The sequence below is a fragment of the Canis lupus genome, chromosome 16 (genome assembly GCF_011100685.1).
Source record: "Canis lupus familiaris isolate Mischka breed German Shepherd chromosome 16, alternate assembly UU_Cfam_GSD_1.0, whole genome shotgun sequence".
Taxonomy (NCBI): Eukaryota; Metazoa; Chordata; class Mammalia; order Carnivora; family Canidae; genus Canis; species Canis lupus.
In genome coordinates, this window is record NC_049237.1 from 55,466,367 (window position 1) to 55,484,378 (window position 18,012).

An 18,012-nucleotide genomic window follows, 5' to 3' on the forward strand; every position below is an offset into this window, starting at 1 on the left:
TCTGCTTTGTCTTAAATTCTGAACTTCTGAGGAAATTTTGCTTTTGAAAAGATGAAGTGTCTACAACTCCAGCCTTTTCTTAAATCATCTAAACCTGCCGTTCACTGTGAATTACCTTTCTTCTATGTTTCCATAGCCCTGTGCTAGAACCCTTACTAGGACACTTGTCAAAATGCCCCTTCTATAGCTTATTTTATTGCATGCATATCACAGGTGCTTTCTGAGAGAAAGAACCCAATCTGGTCCCTCTTTGCATCTCACCCTCTTGCATCCCACTGACCCCAAGCACACGGCACTTGTCTATCTGTAGGAGGTGTGCTCAGATTGCTTACAGAACTCCATGGGTACCGTAGTCCTGGATGCACACTCCTAGAACTAATATACCTGGAACCTCGGTGGATCCGCTATAACTGCATTCACAGCCAGGCAACGTCATGGTGACTTCAGCTCCCAATTAAATTGTCTTTCAACAAATACAAACCACTAATGGATTCCTTAACATTTAAATCCAATATTTTTTTTTCAACATTGAAACTTTAAACACTGAATCTATGTCCAGTGGAAATTACCTGATCTCTGGACTTCCTTGAATGCTCCCAAGCCATGAGTAAGTAGCCAGAAGTCTTGAACGTACCTTCCTAAGCCCCTTATTTGTATAAGGAGTGTCATCAACAAGGAGGAGGTACCAGTCCACCAGATACATCATCCTAGCATTCTCCTCCTCTGATGAAGGAAAATGAGACACCTTGACTCATGAATCTGACAGTTTTCAGATAATGATGAAATGTAAGCCATGTTTCACCCATGTTATAGCCCACATCACACGCCAAGGAGCATAGGGTCAAGGACTCTGGAAAGTAGCCCATTTTTCCTCCCTTTCCTACTACCTAGAAGCTGATCCCATCTAATTTCCATTTCAGGCACACCTGAGGTGTGACCCAGCCTGAGTTTACACCTGGATTCTGAATATGTCCAAAGCTGGACTGCTATGGTCCCAGGACTTTCAGAAGATAGCTTAGAAGTACCACAATGGGGGCAAGGAGCTCTCAACTACATGCCCTAGGATTGCTCCCAAGAGGAAGGGGGTTTTCCCACCTACACCTATAGCGAGCTCTGAGCCAGACCTGGATGCACTCCTGGAGCCTAGAGGGCATCAGGATAGCTGTGTGCTCACATCAGGTTTGCTTCACCCTTTTGGTTTGCAATTAACTTGGGGTGAGTGGGTGTGGTCTGTGGGGTAAGAGACACTGGCATGAAGCATCAGGAAACAAGTCATATTGTCATCATTGTACTATTACAGGAATTGCAGCCGCTGCTTACTTGTACCTATGGCTGTGTGTCCTGCAACCTTATAAAGTGGACGAGTGCACGCACCTTGCCATCCAGTCTCAGCCTGTCGCGAAGCCTGTTGGTCATGAGGATCTATTACCTTCTCCTCCTGTTGCCCTTGCTGTTCTTGATGCCTGTTCCAGGTAAGATGGGGTGGGGAGGCCAGAGGGGTGAAGGAATCGCAAATATGTCATTCAGAGTCTGCCTTTCTCCATTCTTCAGGGAACTGTAGACCAGGTATATTTGTTGTATGGGAACAGATGTCACCATCTTCTTTTTTTCTGGTGAGACTCATCAGGGATCTTGAAGCTATTTTTCCAATCTTCCCAGAGACTAAATAGCTCACAAAGACCACCCCTTTATGGAAAGACCATTTTACCTACTCGTGAGACATAAAGAAAGTGATACAAAAACTTTAACACCAACAGGAGAGATGGATTTAATCTGAGATCAGAAGCACAGACTTCCACTTACTAGCTTAGTGACTGCAAGTAGAGTCTTTGGCAAGCCCCCAAGGGACCACTGTGACCAGCCCCTGCACCTGTAGGCTCCAAGGCTTGGGCCCCAGGGTGGCCATGCCCCTCCCCCACCGCCCCTGTGGGGCTGAGCTGTGGCCTATAAAAGCCTATAGAAGCACAGTTGGTTGCATAGTCCTTTCTCTACTTTCTCATTTTACAGAAAAAAGAAAAAGTAATTTTTTAAAAAAAGAAAGAAAACACCCTAAAATAAAAGAAAAACAAACAATTCCCTTGAAGGATTAATAGTGATCAGAATAATATTTTATGTGTAAAGGAAATTACAAACTGGTATCTACCAAATCCTTTTTTTAAAAATTTTTTTTAAATTTTTATTTATTTATGAGAGTCACACAGAGAGAGAGAGAGAGGCAGAGACATAGGCAGAGGGAGAAGCAGGCTCCATGCACCGGGAGCCCGACGTGGGATTCGATCCTGGGTCTCCAGGATCACATCCTGGGCCAAAGGCAGGCGCCAAACCACTGCGCCACCCAGGGATCCCTATCTACCAAATTCTAACCAGTATCTTTATACCATGTGTTTCCTCATTTCTTAATTTAAAGAAATGGATGTATGTCTTCATCCCTGTGAGGTGTACAATGAGGATTATAACTGAACTCCCTACCTGACCCTAAGGAGAAGTGTGTACTGGGGCTCAGGGGAAGAGTAAGAGAAAGGGAAGACATCAGACATCTGGGGAATTCCAAAAGCCTTGTACTCGGAGCAAAGCCTTCCTAAAGCTTTCCGGCACGTTCTGTTTTTTTCTTTGCAGGAAATGGGGGAATTATAAATACCCTGCAGAGGTATTATTGCAGAATAAGGAGCGGTCGGTGCGCCTTGTTGAGCTGCCTGCCAAAGGAGGAGCAGATAGGCCGCTGTTCTTCCACTGGCCGAAAATGCTGCCGAAGAAAGAAATAAAAAAATCCAGAAATGGGATGGGAGCGTTGTAAAGTGTGAAAATGCCTCCTGGAAGTTTATAGAAGAAAAACCGAATTAAATATTTTTTTTTTCAAAAGAATTAGAAGCTTGATCGTTCTTTTTAAAGTCTGGTTATTGTGGCAGTTGTTACCACGTGATAATTTAGAAAGTGTTCACTGACTCATCTTTAATTCAAACACAGGATAATCTCTGGAGGAATCTCCAAAGGGGCCTAAACTCATTTTACAAGCGTTATCAGATTTGACTCCTCTTTTGCAAATTATGTGCCCAGGTGAGGTTGGACTCCCTATTCCTCCCAAAATATTCCCCTTGCTTTCCTACCACCCACGCCCCTGCTCCTGCTGACCTCATACCTGGCATATAGTAGCCCTTCCAACTCTCACCCATCCCCCGGGGACCATCACAATCCTACCTCCTCCTTACAAAGAGAGCCGCTTTCCCAAAAGAATAGGAGCTTTCCCCTGATTCACTGCAGGGTTCTGACTGAGTGTTCCTTCTGTGAATCTGTTTGACCTCTGCGGTGTATATATTTGCATATTTCCAATCTCTTTATTCGATTGCATCATTTTTTAAGGGCAAGGACCTTGTCTTAATCATTGCTGGACTGCCTAGGAAAGTGTCTTGAGCATAAAAGCTGCGCAGAAAGTGTTTACCGAAGTACATTCCAGCGGTTTGAGGCTCTGCAGTTTAACTCTTCAGTGTCCTCTCTATGTGGATACTGAAGGACTCCAGGAGATGCCATGGGAGGCCCAACTTGCCCCACATCAGCCCTATGGAAAGACAAGAGAACCAGGCTCTCAGGAAGAGGGGAGTGAGCAGATTCCCAAAAAGAAGAACTTAGATCCCACTTTTTATCAAAAAAGCATGCACTTCTGTGGAAACTGCCCTCCAACATGATGCAACTAGGGAAGTAGAGATGTGAGACAAGCCTTCTAGGCACCGGCCGGCCAGCAGCATGGGACTGTGGCTGCCGGAACGGGGGCCACATGAGTGAGATCCATTGTCTCCAGTCTCCTGCAGGAAGCAGACTCCAGGCCAAAGCACAGGGAAGGAAAACCCAAGCAGACCAGCAATCCTTCTGAGTCCGAGAGATGGAATCAAAGTTCAGGCAGCATAACACCCCCATTCCCCGGGCGGAAAAGCAGAAGGGGGCATCTAGATGGGGGTGGAGCTCCCAAGTGCAGCACAGGGCTCCTTTGAATCTTGCCCTGAGTGCTGGTCTGAGCACGTCTGGGGTAAAACTTGGCAAATCCACAGGGAAACAAAAACACCTGAGGGATTGGATGGACAGTTCAAGGAACACATACCAGGCTGGAACTTGTGCGTTCCCACAGCAACATGATGAGAGTCCTCAGAAAGGGCTTGCCTTTGTAGTAGCGCTGTTGAGCTCTAAAGGGAACCAGTCTGGAACTACTCCCAGGAATAATGATGTGGCAATATAGGTTTATCAGTTGTAAGTAACAGATCCTCTGGGAGGATATGGATCTTGAGGGAGGTGGTGCATGTGTCCAGACAGGAGGTAGACGGGAAATAGCTGTACTTTCTGCTCAGTTTTGTGGTGCACCTAAAACTGCTCTGAAAAATAAAATCTGAGAGTTATTTTTTTAAAAGATTTTATTTATTTATTCATGAGAGACAGAGACAGAGAGAGAGAGAGAGAGAGAGGCAGAGACACAGGCAGAGGGAGAAGCGGGCCCCATGCAGGGAACCTGATGTGAGACTCGATCCCGGGTCTCCAGGATCATGCCCTGGGCTGAAGGCTGCGCTAAACTGCTGAGCCATCCGGGCTGCCCTGAAAAATAAAATCTGTTAAAAAAAATAAGGTAAAACTTTTATTTTTTTAAAGATTTTATTTATCTTTTTGAGAAAGGCAGTGAGCAAGAGAGGGAGTATGAGCTGCAAATGAGGGAGAAGCCAACTCTCTGTTGAGCAGGGAGCCTGATGTGGGGCTCGATATGGGGACCCCAGGATCAAGAGTTGAGCTGAAGGCAATGGCTTAACTGACTTGAGCCACTCAGGTGCCCAAAGGTAAAACTTTTTTTTTTTTAAGATTTTATTTATTTATTCACGAGAGACACACACACAGAGAGAGAGAGAGAGAGAGAGAAAGAGGCAAAGCACAGGCAGAGCGAGAAGCAGACTCCATGCAGGGAGCCCTGACATGGGACTCAATTCTGGGTCTCCAGGATCACGCCCTGGGCTGAAGGTGGTGCTAAACTGCTGAGCCACCCGGGCTGCCCAAGGTAAAACTTTTTAAACAATAACAAAAAGCTAAGAAAATTCCTCACCAGACAACCTCAACTATCAAAAATAATAATAATAATTCTTCAGGCAGAAGAAAAATAATGACAGTTGGAAACTTGGCTCTATAGGTTGCACAAGAGAGTGTGGCTAAGATTCTATCTCAAAGGAAGAGATTGCCAACTTCTTAAAAAATAAGATACACAGGTGCCGGGGTGGCTCAATTGGTTACATGTCTTCCTTCAGCTCAGGTTGTGATCTCAGGGTCCTGGGATTGAGCTCCGCGTTGGGGTGCCCCAATCAGTGGGGAGTCGGCTTCTCTCTCTCCCTCTGCCCCTTCCCACCACTCGTTCTCCCTTTCTCAAATCAATAAATAAAACCTTAAAAAAAAGATACGTACTGTCTATAAGAAATCCACTTGAGATATCAAATGGAAAGACAAAGATAGATTAAAAATAAAAGACAGGAAGCAAGTATGCTAAGGAAACTATTTATCTAAAGAAAATGGAATTGGCCATGTTGGCGAATTGCCTATAAATCGGAGTTCATTTTAGAAGGAGCGTTACCAGAGATAAAAAGAGATACTTTCCCCAGTGATAAGGTGGTTAATTCCCCAAGAACATATATTAATACTAAATTAGCATGCTCTGAATAACAAGGTCCCAAAAGTCTTAAGGGAAAATTGATAGAAATGAGAGGAAAAGCCAATACATAAATACAATTAGATATTGTCACTATTTCACTTGTAATGAAAAGAAAAAGCAGATAAAACATAAGCAATAATACAGAAGACATGAACAACGTTACCATTTAGTGTGACCTAATTGAAATTTATAGGACACTCTACTCAATAATCACAGAATCCATTAAAATGTTATGCAATACAGCTCATACTGGGCTGTAAAACAAGTCTCAAAAATGAAAACAATTTAACATTATTCAGTGTTACACAGATATACACTGTGTGTGTCCACAGTGGAATTTACAAAGATATCTTGAAAAATCCCCAAATATGTGGAAATTAATCAACATACTTCTAATGGGTACAGGAAGAAATCACATAGGAAGTCAGAAAATATTTTAAACTCATTAAAAATGAAAACAGTATGCCGAAATTTGTGGGAATGCAGCTTAAGCGGTGCTTAGAGAGAAATTTATAATACCAAATGCTTTTAAGGTAAACGGGAGTAAATCTCACAAATCAACCACATAAATGTCTACCCTAAAGAGCTAGAATAAAGGGAAGTAACCCGAAGTAAAGAGGATAAAAGTGAATAAAAAGAAAATGGACACCTGGTAATCTTTGAGAGGACCATGACATTGTTAGTTCATTAAGAGGGAAAAAGAAAAAAAAGGGGGGAACTCATAAGATGCCTTGGATATACACACTCCCTTTAAGCAGGCAGGAAAATGAAAACATGTATGCATCTTGGGGTGAGTTAGACAAAGAGTTGCCACCAGGTGATGGTAATTCACACCCTCACCATTACCTCCTCCAAGGGCATGTCACGTCCCCCTTTTTTCTCTTATGTTTAAGACGTGCTTCCAAAGCAACTACACATTCAATGGAATCAATATCAAAACTCCAATGGCCCTTTGTACTTCTTCTTTGGAAAATGTCTATTCAGGTCCTCAGTCCATTTTAAAATCAGCTTGTATGTTGTTTTACTAATGAGTTGTATGTTTTCCTTACATATTTTGGATATTAAGCCCTTATCAGATATATGGTTTGCAAACATTTTCTCCCAATCTGTATGTCGTCTTTTCATTTTGTTGTTTCCTTTGCTCTGAGTGGTCAGCAGACACATGAAAAGATGCTCAACATCACTAATCATCAGGGAAATGCAAATCAAAACCACCTATCACCTCACACCTGCTGGGACGGCCAGCATAAAAAATAAAATAAAAATAAAACAGATGTTGGTAAGGGTGTAGAAAATAAAGGAACTTTGGTATGCTATTTTTTTTAAAGATTTTTATTTATTTATTTATTTATTTATTTATTTATTTATTTATTTATTTGAGAGGGCACAAGAAGGAGAGGGGCAGAGGGAGAAGCAGGCTCCCTGGGAGCCAATGCAAGGCTCGATCCTAGGACCCCAGGATGATGACCCCAAGCTGAAGGCAGATGCCCAACCAACTGAGCCACCATGGGCCTCTGTGGTACACTATTAATAGGAATGTCAATTAGTACGACCACAATGATATGGCCATAGTGGAAAACAGTAAGCAGATTCCTCAAGAAAAAGATATACCGGGGGATTTAGCAATCCCACTTCTGAGTATAGACTCAAAGGAACAAAACCAGAATCTTGAAGAGCTATCTGTGCTCCCATGCTCATTGCAGCGGTATTTACAATAGCTAAGATATGAGAACAGCCTACGCATCCATCAGCAGATGGATGGGTGAAGAAGTGTGCTATACATTCAATGGAATATTATTCAGCCACTCAGAAGGAAGGAAATCCTGTCATTTGCAACCATGTGGACAGTATTGAGGGCATTATGCTACGTGGAATAAGACAGACACAGAAAGGAAATATTATTGCCTGTTGTTACGGACACGTGGAATCTAAGAGCTGGATACTAGAAGCAGAGTCAGATGGTGGTTACTAGGGGTGGGGTCCTGAGAGAAACGGAGATATTGGCCAAAGGCTACAGAGTGGTAGTTATGTAAGATGAGAAAGTCTAGTGATCCTGTGTACAGCATATGACCGGGGTTAGTAATACAGTGTTGAACCCCAGAAATTTGCTAAGAATATAGATTTCAGGTGCTCTTGCCATACAACCAAGAGACAGTAACTATGTGAGGAGATTCGTTAATTAGTTTGGCTGTAGTAACCATGTCACTATGGATACATATCGAATCATTTTGTATGCCTTAAATATATACCATTTTTTCTTTAAAAAACAAAATAGAATAGATTGAGGGCTATAAAATTGTGTTAGAAATACAGATTTCCCAACTTACTGAAAAAGATGGTCTGCAGCACTCAGGGATGTCTTTATGATCAAATTAATGTTCAGTCTTATTTCTACCTTATCAGGTGAGTATTAATGATGAATTTGGTTAACTCCAACAAAGATGTTATTCCTTTTCCTATGAAAAACATGAATTAAACTTAAAATGATCATCTTTAGAAAAGTTCCAATGGCATTTTTTCACAGAGACAAAAACTATCATAAAATGTGTATAGAACCACAAAAGACCCTGAATGGCTAAGGTTGCCTGAATAATCAAGTAAAGTGGGGCTTACAAGTGTGTCCATGGCCACTCACTTCTGTGTGATCCTCAGGCTCTGAGGAGGTCCATCTAGCCATAGTCCCATCCTCCTTTCATCAGCCACACAAAAGATCCAAAGCTACGCTGTATAGTGGAGAAAAAAATTGCAAAAATTGTCAACATTTTATTTATGTATCTTTTTTCATAGAAATGCCCATGGTTCATGTGTCCGATTTCTTTCCCTGAGTAAGGGCCCTGCGCTCACCATTACAAAAAAGACCTGTTTATTTCAGATATGTAGTTTGTATTTATTTGGAAAAGGTGCACCCTGGTGGAGGTGGAGCGCATGCTCTGTCCTGCGATTTTACATCTCCAAGAAGATCTCTCCCCCCAAAAGCATTTCCTCGGTAGGTCTACACCACTGAAGCCTTGTTCCTATGATTGGAGGTTTAGTTATTAATTCATCACATACCCCCAGAAGGCTACTCTAAGAAAAACAAACTGTTGCCACACAAAACACCATGTTACCTTCAACATCTTCAAATGCCACTTGGGATCTGAACAAGAATGATCATACTCTATGAATAACCTGAAGTCACAAAGGCAGGTTCCTAGAATCCTCATTTGCATAGAAAGTGTCATCAAGAAGTGACATCAAGAAGTGACAATCCAGTTACTTTGGCCCGTCAGTATTTCTTTGAAGAGGAGAAACAAGATATCACCCTAATTCATAGTCTGTATCGTAATTGGTGGTGAATTTTAGAGGCTCTTCACATAAATTCAATCGTATATGAAAATTCAGGTGTCATGGGGTCCTTTGCCTGCTGAAGGTAACCTACTTTTCCTGTCTTCTCTCAGGTCCAATAGTTAACCTATTCTGTCCTGCCCAAACTCCCAGAGTATCCATAGAGATTCTCGGTCTGACCAAGTCCTGATTCACAGCCAGGCTTGACTATCCCCTAGGCATACTGAATTGAAAACGATTTTGGCCTCATTCTGCCTCCTGTCCCTTGCAGGGAGCACAGGAAATTGGGAGCTTAGAAGAACCACAATGGGAACAGATTAAACCCAGGCTCTGCATCCTAGGATGGCTACCAAATGGACACAGACCAGGCCTAGCTCCACACCACCTGGATCCACTGCCAGAAAGAATCCAATTGTGCATATGCTTTCTGCATCCCAAATGGAAGCATGATAGCAATTTCTGAGGCATAGGATCCTGTGGTTCAGGAGACATGTTATGTGTCTTGGCAAGACACAAGAGACAGAAGGAAAGATGCAACCTTTTCACTGTCGTGTAATTTTACTAGAATTGCAAACATTGCTTCTGCAAGTAACCAAGTTCCCTTAATCTTTACGAAAAATGAAAGAAAATCACCTTGCTCTCCATCCTTAGCTAGTCCCTGAGTTTGTCAACCATGAAGATCCATTGTCTCTTCTTCATATTACCAGTTTTATTCTCGTCACCTACTCCAGGTAAGATGGACCTGAGAATTAAGAAGCTTGAAATAATTTGCAGATAGACTGAAATTTCTCACTAATTTTTTCCAGACTAAATAGATTATCTGAATCATTCATTCCAACTAAATACTCTCCCTTTACCATGAAAGGTGCAGAAGATCTTAAGGGAGTTCTCAGTTTCATTTTTTTCTCAACTCAGCCTAACGGACTAAATCAGTGGGTAATGCTCCACTGCTATTTCATGGCAAGATCAAAGGGTCTATGCTTAAAGCCTAAGTACCGTGCCTTCCTAAGTAGAAATAGGGTTCATTTTACTCCAAGGATAGAAATCCTGGCTGTCTTTTTTATCCTTTTAGAATCAGTGGGGTTTTCAGTCACCTGGAGAAACTCATAATAGGACTAGGGCTCCCATTATACATTTTGGAAGCTTTTGCCAGTGTGTGTCCCTGTGTAGTCTCTCCACAAGGGAAATCATCAGGAGTATATTGTTCACTGTCACATCTTTTTGAGTGTGGGCGAGCTTTAGCATCATTCACTTGGTTACTACTCCTTCCTTTAATTTGTCTTGACACTTACAGTCATTATAATAAAATTTAAAAAAAAAGAAAGAAATGAAAAAGATAAAAAAAAAAGATAAAGAAAAAGATAAAGAAAAGGACGGAAGGGAGGGAGGGAAGAAGAGAGAGAAGGTTTTGAGAAAACAGCAAAAATATGAAATAACACTGTAAATCTCGTTTGTATAACTTTGCTATGTTCATATGATAGCACTCAGATGACTAAATGTTTATAAAGCAATAATTACCCTTTCATTGCGTCTTCGCTTCTCACCTAAGCCCAAATGCTCAATGAACCAGATAATTTGGGAGAATGAAAAGCAAACAAACGGCCTCCGGGTTGCTTTTTCTGTTTGGTAACTACTGACCTTTAGTGGTCTCTAGTTTATTTTCTTGGGGTAGAGACACATTTGCACAAAACCCTCAACATTCTTCCCCTTGAACACATCCAGTGGCCCAAGTCACTCTGCCACAAATTAGAGTGTCCAGCCATCTGATTCTTCAAGAACAAGTATCCACAGAGACACAGCAGAGCCAGTACCTTCGTCAGAAAATTATCTATGAGAAGTCACACCCATGTCAAAATTATCATGGTCATAGAGCCCTGTTCTTGGGAAAGAAGATTTTGCCTCAAGGACTGATTGATTGATTGATTGATTGATTGATTGATTTCAGAGAGAAAGAGGGAGCACTAGCTAGGGGAGGGGCAGAGGGAGAAGTAGAGGGGAAGCAGACTCCCTGCTGAGCAGGGAGCCCAAGGGAGGGCTTGATCTCAGGACCCTGAGATTATGATCTTTTTTTTTTTTTTTTTTTTTGAGATTATGATCTGAGCTGAAACCAACAGTCAGATGTTTAACCCAATGAGCCACCCAGGTGCCCCTTCAAGGATTTATGAAGGGATGATGACTCGTGCTTGGAGTCTTCCTGAAATGGTGTGTGAACAAATTTTTAACCTCCTTTTTCTTTTCAGGTCTCTCTGGAAGGGTTCTGTTTCCTCTATCTTGTATTGGGAGCAGTGGCTTCTGTTTTCCATTCAGATGCCCTCATAACCGGGAAGAGATTGGCAGATGTTTCTTCCCCATACAAAAATGCTGCAGAAGACAGAAGTAGAAATAAGGAAAGCCAACTGCCAAGACCATGGTGGAGCGGGAAGCCGCTCCCCTAAGATATGTTTGTAAAATGTAAAACTAGTTAAATCACTGTTCAGAATCAGGGAACCAATTTCCTGTAATTCTGGTTGTGTGGTGTTCCGGAGTTTTATGAACTCAGATTAAGATTAGACTCTAATAGGTATTCTCTCACCTCTATTATGGAAAAATAATTACTCTATAATGGGTCAAAAGGGGAAAAATGCAGATTTTTAGTAATTTCACTCATTCCTGGGTAACAGGTGAATGATTGACTTTTATTTATTTATTTATTTTAAATATTTATTTATTCATGAGAGACACGGAGAGAGAGAGAGGCAGAGACACAGGCAGAGGGAGAAGCAGGCTCCATGGAGGGAGCCCGACTGGGACTCGATCCCAGGACTCCAGGATCGTGTCCTGGTCCGAAGGCAGGCGTCAAACCACTGAGCCGCCCAGAGATCCCCATGATTGACATCTATTTATTTATTTATTTATTTATTTATTTACTTATTTTTATAAATTTTTATTTATTTGTGATAGTCACACAGAGAGAGAGAGAGGCAGAGACACAGGCAGAGGGAGAAGCAGGCTCCATGCACCGGGAGCCCGATGTGGGATTCGATCCCGGGTCTTCAGGATCGCGCCCTGGACCAAAGGCAGGTGCCAAACCGCTGTGCCACCCAGGGATCCCCATGATTGACTTTTAAAGAGAAAATTGCTCTATGGTTTAAGCAAACACAATAGACATTTTAGTTTTGAAAGCAAAGCTTTTGGAAATATACATAATATGGAGATAAAGAAAAATAAGTGCTAAATGGATCTATGTATTGAAAATAAAAGTTTAGTTGTTCATTAGGACGCTGTTTAGACACCACCAGGGTCTCAGACCCATGGGGTTTAGAGGAAGAAAGACCCTTTCCCTACCTTCCTAGGTTCTTAGCTGAGATCCTAGAAATTAAACTGCTAATAGAGAGATTGACTCTCTATCTCATAAAAATGAGAAAAATATAATTTATTAACATGTACAGTGTGTATATGTGTGGGAGAAACCCAGGGGTGAGTAACTTGGAGGGAGGTTAGAATCTGGGACTTTTAGAACATCGTAACAAAGAGCAATAAATGCAGAGAAGTCACAAGAGGAAGGAAAAGGAGTTGAGGCTTTCAGGGCAGCAAAAGGTGGGAAAGTAACCAGATGGGGAGACTAACGGAAGACAAGAGTTATGTTAGCAAGTTTGTTCTGTGGATTCCTCTCCTACCATCTCTGGGCTGGTGAGTCTAGGTCTAGGCTTGCTTTTGGGCAAATGCTAGGGGAGAGCAGAGAGCTTTTTTTGGCATCTGTTATTTCTCAATTGCCTTCAGCTCAAAATAATCTGTATGTCTAAGTGGCATGTTTGGGGCGGCATATGCTGATGCCCAGGGGGACAGCAGGAGGAGGGACACCAGAGGGAGAGTCTGGAGGAGGAGGTGGCAGCAAAAGGCTGTCATGTCTACTGGTAATTTGTTTTCTGTTTTCTGCAGTGACTCACACCCCTGCCCCATCCACTGTTTCCAACATTCATAAAACCTTGTCACATACAATTGGCCTTTGGGGTGTGGGATCTCAGCCAAGGAACAAGGGACCATATCACACTGAGTCTGAGAAGCAAGAGACAGAAGCAGCTGCAGGATCCATACCTGGGATCCAAAGGCGGTGGTGATGTGGGAACAAAGGCAGAAGAAAACTTATTAAATATCCTTACTACCTACAGCCCATTGTCAAGTCATTGAAACAGGCAGAGGGATATTCCTCTAGGGACACAATCACCTCCATGCTAATACTTTGCTGAAGGCAAGGGGCAATCTTAGCCCCAACCCCAGGATCCTGTGAGTCTCCATTAACATATAAAAATTCCTTTAGAAATTTCCGTTATCTCTAAACCCCCAAGATATGTGTTGGCGATCATCCCCCAAGCACATGGCCCACCGATACACATCTGAAGGGTCTCATGACTCAGGGTTTAATAGACTGTAACAAATGACCTTCCCCAATAAGAGCTAGATCCCTAAAGGTCCGGGAAACCTTGCTTCCAAAATTTCTTAGAGACCTATGCTCTCCCTGCCCCCCTCCCAACTTGAAAGTATACAATGGGCCACTTCTCATGACCACAGGGCAGCTCTTCCTGCCCATGGGTCCTGTCTCCGTGCTTTAATAAAACAACCCTTTTGCACCAAAGATTTCACAGGAATTCTTTCTTGGCCGTCAGCTTCCAATCCTAATGTCTTTCCTACATCAGCGGGAGATGTTGGCAGCTGGGGTTTGATGCCAGATGAGCACAAGCACACTTGGAAATCCTAAGAAATCTTAAAAAGGGATTTTACCTACCTGCATGTTTGAGGAGGGAACTTCAGGTATATGATTCTGATATAAACGAAAGGTTGATCCCAGGAGGTTGGCGGACTTGGTTTCGTGCCAGTTATATGGATTTGTTGGGATATGATTTGGGAAGAGCTACAGCACAGTTGTGGGCACTGAGAAAGGGATCAATGAATTGTAGCTATTGTATTACCATCATTATCATCACAATGATGACTCTGGTCAGATAAAGGAGTAAACAATGAATTGAGTTACTTAGAATCTTTAAAGCTCCCTCACCTCATCTTTTAAATGGATAAAACTATAAATAGCCTATAGTGTTGTTGCAAGTATAGAGACAAAAGAAAAAAGATATTAATTTTAAAGACTGCAGCCAATTCTTTCTTATTGAATCTGCTCGGCTCCTTCCGCTTTTTTTTTTTTTTTTTTAAGATTTTATTTATTCATGAGAGACACCCAGAGGCAGAGACACAGGCAGAGGGAGAAGCAAGTTCCCTGCAGGGAGCCCGATGTGGGACTAGACCCCAGGACCCTGGGATCATGCCATGAGCCAAAGGCAGATGCTCAACCACTGAGCCACCTGGGTGTTCCATGCTCAGCTCCTTCTTAAAGAACTGGTCCTAAAGGAAGAAAATCTTCACTGGGGCGAATGGGGGAGGAGGACTTAGGCATTGCCTATCTCACATCTGTAGAGCAGAAGGAAGAAGGGGCGCTCTCTGTACTGTTCCCGACAGAGGCCACAGCCCACAGCCCCAGGAGGCAGCAGGGGGCGTAGAGCTGCCCTTGTTCTAGCAGCCAGGCAGGGTGCGTTCTCGAGTGGCCCTGTCATCTTTATTCCAGGAGGTCAAACCCAACTCCAGGTTCTTGCCAGGGCAGCGGGGCTGGTCTTAAATGATTTGGGAAAGACAGTTAACCCCTTTGGGTTTCATTTTAAAAAATGAGTCATTGGGGTATCTGGGTGGCTCAGTTAGTTAAGCGTCTGCCTACAGCTCAGGTTATGATCCTGGGATCAAGCCCCACTTTGGGATCCCGGCTCATCAGGGACTCTGCTTCTCCCTCTCTTTTTCCTCCTCTCCCCTGCTCATGCTTTTACTCATTTGTACTATCTCATATGAATAAAATAAAAATATTTTTTAAAAAATAAGTCATTATCTGGCACATGTGCCTCTGCTCTGCTTCTGCATGGAGCAGATTGTATTTTCCAAACACACTCTTCCAGAACCAAGTGGGTCTTCTACCAAGAGGTGCAGTCCATGTCCCCTCCCCTGGAACCCCAGCAAGGCTTTGTGATCTCATCAACTAAGAGAGTGGCCAAAGTGATGCTAAGGGGCTGCTGAGGTCACAAAGCCACACTTGGGCTTTTCTTTCTGAGGACACACACCGTAGGAGCCTGGAGGCCCTGTGTGAGAAGGCTGGTGGCTCTGAAACTGTGGCCTGAGAGACTACATGGAGACACAGATGCCCCACCAGCTCCAGCTGTTCCAGCCCCTGCAAGGAACCTTCCAGCCCATGTGCCAGGCATGTGTGTGAGCCTCCAAATGCTTCCAGCCCCATCTCACTGCTGACCCATGAGCATCTCTTAGCCCCAGACATCCAGCTCATCCTAATTTATCTTTAGAATCCCCATGAGTGGTAATAATAAAGTAATAAAAAAGAACTAGGTTTGGGACTGATTTGTTTTGCAGCAATACATAACAGGAGCACCTCTCCTTCCCCTCTTCACATCCACCTCCCAACCATGTAACCCATTGATGGTGACATTCTTCTAGTTCTTGCTGAAATGGCCTCAGAGTCTTTCTCAACACAGCACTCCTGAAAGATTCAGTCGTTATGGCCAAATGACCAAGCTGTTTGACTTTCCTGAACTGGAAGCCCTTTAGTGTATCTTCCAGCTGTGATATTCTAGATTATCACCTCCCAAGCAAAGGGAGGAATTCACGAACTACAGGGAACGAACTAGAACCCAACAGTGTTAATAAACACAAATAGAAGATAGCCATCATAAACTCATTCCTTCACAAATACGAAGAGGCAGCATTGGGTCAGGCACTCCAATAGGCAACAAGAATGAGAAGAGAAGGCTGTGGGCCAGGAGAGGTCTAATCTTGAGGTCGCACTATATCGCTTTGCATCTAAGCCCGCATTGTCTGCTACAGTAGAAGCTAGCTGCAGGCAGCTACTTGAATATAAATTTTAGTTAATTCAGTTAATAGAATTTAAAATTCAGATCCTCAGTCAGACCCAGTCAAGTGCTCAATAACCCCCTGTGGCCAGTGCTGCCATGTTGGGCCTCACAGATGGAAAATATTCCTATCAACACAAAGTCCTATGGGGCAGCTCTGGTCCCACTGGTCCCATTGCGATTCTCTCCCAGTGAAACACTGAGGCAAAGTTACATAATGTAATGAAAACGGAAATTCAGTGTTGCTTTGGAGAAAGACCTGCATTGTTACCTTCAATGCTTATGCTTACTCGGCACTTATAAATTATCATCTTACTTTCTCCCCAGTTGGAGAGAAGCTTCCTTGAATAAATGGTTTGGATTCTCGGTGCTGAATCACTATTCTGTTTTGGTGTTTTGCCGTTGGTTTTGTTAAGATATTTAGGCCTTAAACTATGAAGTTTTACTTTACTACTTAAAAATTATATGTTTTGATATATATCCAGGGTATAGCACCAAAACCTGGATTTGTTTAATGAGCCACAGACAAAATAAAGGCAGAGTGCCACTATTGTGGAGAGGATCATACACATTTTTTATGTTTATTCACGCAAAAGCCCGTGGTGCCTCTGCCAACATCCACTCCCTCTGCGCATCCCTGTGTCATGTGCCCCTCAGAACACATATGAAAAGGAGTGAAATCATACCCTCAGACCCTCAGAATCATACTCCTGTCACCCAGGGCCTCTTCGTCTGAAGGGCCGCATTAAGCTTTATCAATCTCTTACTTTGCAATAACTTGGGAGGGATCTTACAGATCATACTTTCAAACATTAATCTTCTTAAAACTCTTCAGCAGCTTTCCTTAGCTCAGGTTATTAACTGGAAACTTTCATCTTTTCTAGATCTCTCCTGACCGTCAATATTTTCCTTGGCTTCCAAAATCCTTAATCTTCTTCAAGTTTAAATTTTTCATTTTTGCTCCTGGATCCGAATTCCTGTTCATTAATTAACAGCCACAAGCTTGTTCATCCTTTTCATCTCCTTGGTCTGATTTGTCATGTTGATATAATACCTCAGATGACTCATGTCTCTTTATTCTTTATTTCTAGCCTGTTTTATTATTGATTAGACTTCATCTGATTTTAAATGTGATTTGGTTTTACAGTTTATTGAAATTCTATCATCTTCTCTACTGGGATTTTGATTTTTAGTTTTTTTCTAAACTTTTAAGTTTTACCCTATAAATATATTAATGTTTTACTGCCATAACATTCCTACAAGTCTTATTATGACTCTCAGGTGGGAGGAATACCTTTCTGACTTCAGTAGCAAGAAGAGGATAGCTTTTCTATGTGGATTATGAATTAATGGGCTTGTGCTCTGGTCTAAGACCAACCTATCCACTTGGGTCCCTCTTGTCCTTTCTCTTGCTTACTCATGAACAATACTCTCCCTGCTGCCCCCTCTACTGAATCTATAAAAACTAAAAACAAACACAGACATTTTCTTTGACACTATGTCATTGACCAGTTATTGCTTTTTGTCTTTGCTTACTTTCTCAGCAAAACTCTTTGGAAGGAGTGTCTACACAGTCCCCACTTCTCCTCTTCCTCTGGGGGTTTGATACCACTCAGATCTGTCTCATCCCCCTCCCCTCACCAAAGTGACTCCTGTCAGTAAAGGATCACAATGCATCCTGTGTGACCTCCCTCTGCCCATTGTTGATCTGACCCCTAATTATATGGCAATGGGCAGCCACTCCCAGATGCTGGAATGACAGGCAGCAGACAGCCTGTGAACAGAGGAGGAATCAACCGCAAAGTAAGTTTCCCAGGAGAGAGCCATCAGTGGTTGAAGAAGGGGTGGGAATGTATGCATGATATCCGGGGAATCTACAAAAAAAGGATTGCTTTCAGTATACAAGTATAGGAGGCAGGGCAAAAGGTTTCAGTCTATACATTCTTTTCTTCTTCTATTATTATTATTGCTATTATTAGTACTATTAGAAAAGTGATGTTCCTGGAGTCAAGGAAGTAAAACGCTCACAGTGAATGCACAGAATTAAGTGTGACTTGTTTAAACAGATTACTGCAAACATTCTAT

General features: G+C 42.6%; 2 protein-coding genes and 1 long non-coding RNA gene across 13 annotated transcripts; 2 read left to right on the forward strand and 1 right to left on the reverse strand.

Moving 5' to 3' along the window:
- Nucleotides 1–1,301: 1,301 nt before the first annotated feature.
- CBD103 (beta-defensin 103) lies at nucleotides 1,302–2,860 on the forward strand. Its single transcript, NM_001129980.1, is given in 2 exon segments — nucleotides 1,302–1,472; nucleotides 2,617–2,860. Coding segments are annotated over 2 exon segments (204 nt in total). The 5' UTR covers nucleotides 1,302–1,414; the 3' UTR covers nucleotides 2,763–2,860.
- Nucleotides 2,232–17,559, reverse strand: LOC111090369. Of its 11 annotated transcripts, none has more exons than XR_005371691.1 (9): nucleotides 17,464–17,543; nucleotides 13,755–13,963; nucleotides 11,216–11,353; nucleotides 9,626–9,734; nucleotides 8,304–8,391; nucleotides 7,996–8,124; nucleotides 4,091–4,358; nucleotides 3,437–3,553; nucleotides 2,232–2,743 (listed from the first exon to the last, which is right to left on the reverse strand). It is a non-coding gene; the product is annotated as an uncharacterized LOC111090369 (long non-coding RNA). The 11 variants fall into 11 exon arrangements; XR_005371699.1 differs by having other exon boundaries at nucleotides 8,282–8,391; XR_005371694.1 differs by lacking the exon at nucleotides 13,755–13,963.
- On the forward strand, nucleotides 8,943–11,428 carry DEFB4A (defensin, beta 4A). Its single transcript, NM_001113715.1, has 3 exons — nucleotides 8,943–9,077; nucleotides 9,644–9,723; nucleotides 11,233–11,428. Exons 2-3 carry the CDS (start codon nucleotides 9,666–9,668, stop codon nucleotides 11,370–11,372), a joined length of 198 nt encoding a protein of 65 aa, NP_001107187.1. The 5' UTR covers nucleotides 8,943–9,077; nucleotides 9,644–9,665; the 3' UTR covers nucleotides 11,373–11,428.
- Nucleotides 17,560–18,012: the final 453 nt, after the last annotated feature.